Source organism: Ranitomeya variabilis, chromosome 3 (genome assembly GCF_051348905.1).
Source record: "Ranitomeya variabilis isolate aRanVar5 chromosome 3, aRanVar5.hap1, whole genome shotgun sequence".
Lineage (NCBI taxonomy): Eukaryota > Metazoa > Chordata > Amphibia > Anura > Dendrobatidae > Ranitomeya > Ranitomeya variabilis.
The window spans coordinates 247,073,811-247,080,124 of NC_135234.1; the positions used below are offsets into that span (position 1 = coordinate 247,073,811).

Consider the following 6,314-nt stretch of genomic DNA (forward strand, 5'->3'; position numbering starts at 1 on the left):
GTGCCGTGCACTGGCAATACTCCTGTGTCGGTGATGTGCAGCCGGACCAGCAGAGGATGGACGAAAACTAACCCGAACACTGAAAATTAAATTGAAGACCAATAATCATTTTTCACTTTTTTTGGGAAAAAATTGTTATTTTCTTTTCAATTATTAAAAAAAATGTATAATCTATTTTTGGCTTTATTTCAAATTAACCTTTTTTTTTTCTTTTTAGTCTAATTATGAGTTATAGCACGAGTTGATTTTCTGAAAAAACTTGTTGGGTATGGGTATTCACAAACTGTGATTACATATAATGGAACAGCAGTATGACTGTCAACATTGTAACTATTGTAACATGGTATACTCTTGGCCAAATAAAAAGTGGTCAGAGTTGGTATCTGAGTAGTACTGGCTGGTAGGCCGGTGATACCGTTGGTCATGCTGCATTGGCGGTGGCGGCGGTGGCGGTGGTGGTGGTGGTGGTGGAGGTCTCACACTCCGTGTGATACCTGTTACAATGTCCGCTAGTGGGGCAATTGGTGCAGGTTCTTCGAATGCGTCCAAAAGAGCATGGACAGAGCTCATGAATTTGCTCAGTCTTTCCGGTGCCAATAACCGTGCCTTGTTTGCAATAGTAGACCCAAAAAGATCAAGATAATCTTCTTTGGCAGATTTGTTTAGAAGATCAATGGTCTCATTGACTCTTTTTGTGGTTTTATCTTCTTTTTTTTTGCCTAATTTTTTTTTGGGGGGTGGGACTGTTATTGGCACCGGAACGACAGAGGTTTCTTGGGTTCTTGGAACATCACTTTGGTCAGCCGAAGATGTTGCACTGGAGCATATTCCCGAAGTGCCAGCGACAACAGGGATAGAGTCTTGTGAGCCCAAAGCAGATGTGTCATCAGCTGACTCAGCTGTTGAGTCCTCTACGGGGTCAGGAGCTGGAATGTTCCCTTCAGTGCTGTGAAAAAAAAGGAATTTTTAAGCTTCATACAATAAATTATATTCATAAGTACTGCATTCACTTTAGTTTTAACAAATCACCTTCTCAAAGTCCTGCTTGTGATCAAGAAACTTAGCTCATCATACAAGCTGAAGCTCCCTTTCACCGGGGAAGACCCGCTTTTGGACTGGCTGGTGTGAAATTTTTGGAAGCGGTCTCGCACTGAGCGCCAACGCTGTCTGACTTCTTTATCTGAAACAATAAAATATGATCATTACATTCCCTTTAAAAAAAAAAATTTCTGCAAGGTGTTAAAAAAACTTACTAATTTGCTGCTGCAGGCTATAGGTGTAGCTGTCATAATGCGGATAGAGGTCACATACAATCCTCGTCCAGCAATTGTCACGTGCATACTTGTCTTTATAGGCCTCATCGGCCGGGTCCCATATGGCGGGCATGTCCCTTATCTATTATGGATAACAAAATGTTATTAAAAACCTTCCACAGATGTCATAGTTAGACATTTAAAAAAAGGAAGAATATAAATTTTTTTTTAGAAATTGTAGACACACCGATATGTTATACTAGATGGCAGCCCGATTCTAAAGAATCGGGAGTCTAGAATCCATATATACTTTATTTATTCAAATGTAAGAATAATACAATTAATAAATAATAGTAAGAAAGAACAAAAAATGGCTGCACTCACCAGCTCTTGACAATTCTTGACAGTACGGCACATTTCTGATTGGTCGCTCGCGGCAGGCGGCAACCAATCAGAAAAGTGCCGCGCACCACGAAGGCATATATCTTTGTCCACCCTGAGCGGGTGTAGGACGCTGGTGACGTCACTTATCTCCGGACATTATCTCCGGACAAAGCCACGGAAGTTGGCACAAATTGCCGGAAGTAGTATTCTAGGCAATTATATATTAGATTTTAATGTTATCAGTGTTTACCTTTGAACGTTTATATTGTATTGTCCTGTCACCAGCCATGTGTACGATTATCGGCCGAAAGCCTCTCTGGAACCAATAATCACCCCATGTAAAGGTATCTTTATAAGTTAAAGATTCAGAATACTATGACTTTTATCATATCCTGAACAGTCAAGTTTTTTATGAACCGTTAAGGTTTTCTGGTTGAAGTAAAAAAAACTCTGAGTGTTTACAGTTTGAAACCATAAAATGTTGAAAAATTATGTCATTCTTGAGTATATCACTCAATGGTGCTCATAAACGTGTCAAATTTGATCTATAATATACTTTAATATACGTTACTTTAATCTTTAATATACTTAAGAACAGGGCCCCAGACATCACACAGGGGGTCTGAAACACCGCACAGTGGTCCAAAATATCGCTGTGCTCTGCCTGGGGCCCCATATGCTGCCTGGGGCCCCTGTGCTCTGCCTGGGGCCCCATATGCTGCCTGGGACCCCTGTGCTCTGCCTGGGGCCCCATGTTCTGCCTGGGGCCCCTGTGCTCTGCCTGGGGCCACTGTGCTCTGCCTGGGGCCCCATATGCTGCCTGGGGCCCCTGTGCTCTGCCTGGGGCCCCATATGCTGCCTGGGGCCCCTGTGCTCTGCCTGGGGCCCCATAGGCTGCCTGGGGCCCCTGTGCTCTACCTGGGACCACTGTGCTCTGCCTGGGGCCCCATATGCTGCTTGGGGCCCCTGTGCTCTGCCTGGGGCCCAATGTTCTGCCTGGGGCCACTGTGCTCTGCCTGGGGCCCCATAGGCTGCCTGGGGCCCCTGTGCTCTGCCTGGGACCACTGTGCTCTGCCTGGGGCCCCATATGCTGCCTGGGGCCCCTGTGCTCTGCCTGTGGCCACTGTGCTCTGCCTGGGGCCCCATATGCTGCCTGGGGCCCCTGTGCTCTGCCTGAGGCCCCATATGCTGCCTGGGGCCCCTGTGCTCTGCCTGGGGCCCCATGTTCTGCCTGGGGCCCCTGTGCTCTGCCTGGGGCCACTGTGCTCTGCCTGGGGCCCCATGTTCTGTCTGGGGCCACTGTGCTCTGCCTGGGGCCCCATAAGCTGCCTGGGGCCCCTGTGCTCTGCCTGGGACCACTGTGCTCTGCCTGGGGCCCCATATGCTGCCTGGGGCCCCTGTGCTCTGCCTGGGGCCACTATGCTCTGCCTGGGGCCCCATATGCTGCCTGGGGCCACTGTGCTCTGCCTGGGGCCCCATATGCTGCCTGGGGCCCCTGTGCTCTGCCTGGGGCCCCATATGCTGCCTGGGGCCCCTGTGCTCTGCCTGGGGCCCCTGTGCTCTGCCTGGGGCCCCATGTTCTGCCTGGGGCCCCTGTGCTCTGCCTGGGGCCACTGTGCTCTGCCTGGGGCCCCATATGCTGCCTGGGGCCCTGTGCTCTGCCTGGGGCCCCATATGCTGCCTGGGGCCCCTGTGCTCTGCCTGGGGCCCCTGTGCTCTGCCTGGGGCCCCATGTTCTGCCTGGGGCCCCATGTTCTGCCTGGGGCTCCTGTGCTCTGCCTGGGGCCACTGTGCTCTGCCTGGTGCCCCATATGCTGCCTGGGGCCCCTGTGCTCTGCCTGGGGCCCCATATGCTGCCTGGGGCCCCTGTGCTCTGCCTGGGGCCACTGTGCTCTGCCTGGGGCCCCATAGGCTGCCTGGGGCCCCTGTGCTCTGCCTGGGACCACTGTGCTCTGCCTGGGGCCCCATATGCTGCCTGGGGCCCCTGTGCTCTGCCTGGGGCCACTGTGCTCTGCCTGGGGCCCCATATGCTGCCTGGGGCCCCTGTGCTCTGCCTGGGTGTAGGACACTGGTGACGTCACTTATCTCCGGACATTAGCTCCGGACATTAGCTCCGGACATTAGCTCCGGACATTATCTCCGGACATTAGCTCCAGACATTATCTCCGGACATTAGCTCCGGACAAAGCCACGGAAGTTGGCACAAATTGCAGGAAGTAGTATTCTAGGCAATTATATATTAGATGGGCATTTCCTGAAGGAAATACATGGTGCTTGAACAGCGCTACCAGCTTTACAGCAGCACTTTTCACACACGGGACTGGGGGGTGCGCTTACTTTTGCACCCGGGGCCGGGGGCGCGCTTACTTTTGCACCCGGGGGCGAACTTACTTTTGCACCCGGGGGCGCACTTACTTTTGCACCCGGAGGCGCACTTACTTTTGCACCTGGGGGCGCACTTACTTTTGCACCCGGGGGCGCACTTACTTTTGCACCCGGAGGCGCACTTACTTTTGCACCCGGGGGCGCACTTACTTTTGCACCCGGGGGCGCACTTACTTTTGGGGCCGCACTTACTTTTGGTGGGCGGGGCTCCTCGGCCTCCGATTTGGTTGGTGGGGCCCCTCGTCCTCCGATTTGGTGGGTGGGGACCCTCGGCCTCCGATTTGGTGGGCGGGGACCCTCAACCTCCGATTTGGTGGGCGGGGCCCCTCGGCCTCCGCTTTGGTGGGCGGGGCCCCTCGGCCTCCGATTTGGTGGGCGGGGTCCCTCTGCCTCCGATTTGGTGGGCGGGGCTCCTCGGCCTCCGATTTGGTTGGTGGGGCCCCTCGGCCTCCGATTTGGTGGGCGGGGCCCCTTATCCTCCGATTTGGTGGGCGGGGACCCTCGGCCTCCGATTTGGTGGGCGGGGCCCCTCGGCCTCCGATTTGGTGGGCGGGACCCCTCGGCCTCCGATTTGGTGGGCGGGGCCCCTCGGCCTCCGATTTGGTGGGCGGGGACCCTCGGCCTCCGATTTGGTGGGCGGGGACCCTCGGCCTCCGATTTGGTGGGCGGGGACCCTCGGCCTCCGATTTGGTGGGCGGGGACCCTCAGATTCCGATTTGGTGGGCGGGGACCCTCGGCCTCCGATTTGGTGGGCGGGGACCCTCGGCCTCCGATGTGGTGGGCGGGGCCCCTCGGCCTCCGCTTTGGTGGGTGGGGCCGGGCCCCTCGGCCTCCGCTTTGGTGGGCGGGGCCGCTCGGCCTTCGATTTGGTGGGCGGGGCTCCTCGGCCTCCGATTTGGTTGGCGGGGCCCCTCGGCCTCCGATTTGGTTGGCGGGGCCCCTCGGCCTCCGATTTGGTGTGTGCTCTGCCTGGGGCCACTGTGCTCTGCCTGGGGCCCCATATGCTGCCTGGGGCCACTGTGCTCTGCCTGGGGCCCCATATGCTGCCTGGGGCCCCTGTGCTCTGCCTGGGGCCCCATATGCTGCCTGGGGCCCCTGTGCTCTGCCTGGGGCCCCTGTGCTCTGCCTGGGGCCCCATGTTCTGCCTGGGGCCCCTGTGCTCTGCCTGGGGCCACTGTGCTCTGCCTGGGGCCCCATATGCTGCCTGGGGCCCTGTGCTCTGCCTGGGGCCCCATATGCTGCCTGGGGCCCCTGTGCTCTGCCTGGGGCCCCTGTGCTCTGCCTGGGGCCCCATGTTCTGCCTGGGGCCCCATGTTCTGCCTGGGGCCCCTGTGCTCTGCCTGGGGCCACTGTGCTCTGCCTGGTGCCCCATATGCTGCCTGGGGCCCCTGTGCTCTGCCTGGGGCCCCATATGCTGCCTGGGGCCCCTGTGCTCTGCCTGGGGCCACTGTGCTCTGCCTGGGGCCCCATAGGCTGCCTGGGGCCCCTGTGCTCTGCCTGGGACCACTGTGCTCTGCCTGGGGCCCCATATGCTGCCTGGGGCCCCTGTGCTCTGCCTGGGGCCACTGTGCTCTGCCTGGGGCCCCATATGCTGCCTGGGGCCCCTGTGCTCTGCCTGGGTGTAGGACACTGGTGACGTCACTTATCTCCGGACATTAGCTCCGGACATTAGCTCCGGACATTAGCTCCGGACATTATCTCCGGACATTAGCTCCAGACATTATCTCCGGACATTAGCTCCGGACAAAGCCACGGAAGTTGGCACAAATTGCAGGAAGTAGTATTCTAGGCAATTATATATTAGATGGGCATTTCCTGAAGGAAATACATGGTGCTTGAACAGCGCTACCAGCTTTACAGCAGCACTTTTCACACACGGGACTGGGGGGTGCGCTTACTTTTGCACCCGGGGCCGGGGGCGCGCTTACTTTTGCACCCGGGGGCGAACTTACTTTTGCACCCGGGGGCGCACTTACTTTTGCACCCGGAGGCGCACTTACTTTTGCACCTGGGGGCGCACTTACTTTTGCACCCGGGGGCGCACTTACTTTTGCACCCGGAGGCGCACTTACTTTTGCACCCGGGGGCGCACTTACTTTTGCACCCGGGGGCGCACTTACTTTTGGGGCCGCACTTACTTTTGGTGGGCGGGGCTCCTCGGCCTCCGATTTGGTTGGTGGGGCCCCTCGTCCTCCGATTTGGTGGGTGGGGACCCTCGGCCTCCGATTTGGTGGGTGGGGACCCTCAACCTCCGATTTGGTGGGCGGGGCCCCTCGGCCTCCGCTTTGGTGG

At 56.9% G+C, this 6,314-nt stretch overlaps 1 protein-coding gene across 1 annotated transcript; it reads right to left on the reverse strand.

Moving 5' to 3' along the window:
* Nucleotides 1-210: 210 nt before the first annotated feature.
* Nucleotides 211-1,390, reverse strand: LOC143818133 (uncharacterized). The gene is made up of 3 exons (XM_077299544.1): nt 1,254-1,390; nt 1,030-1,180; nt 211-946 (listed from the first exon to the last, which is right to left on the reverse strand). Exons 1-3 carry the CDS (start codon nt 1,384-1,386, stop codon nt 331-333), a joined length of 900 nt encoding a protein of 299 aa, XP_077155659.1. The 5' UTR covers nt 1,387-1,390; the 3' UTR covers nt 211-330.
* Between the last annotated feature and the right edge of the window lie 4,924 nt (nt 1,391-6,314).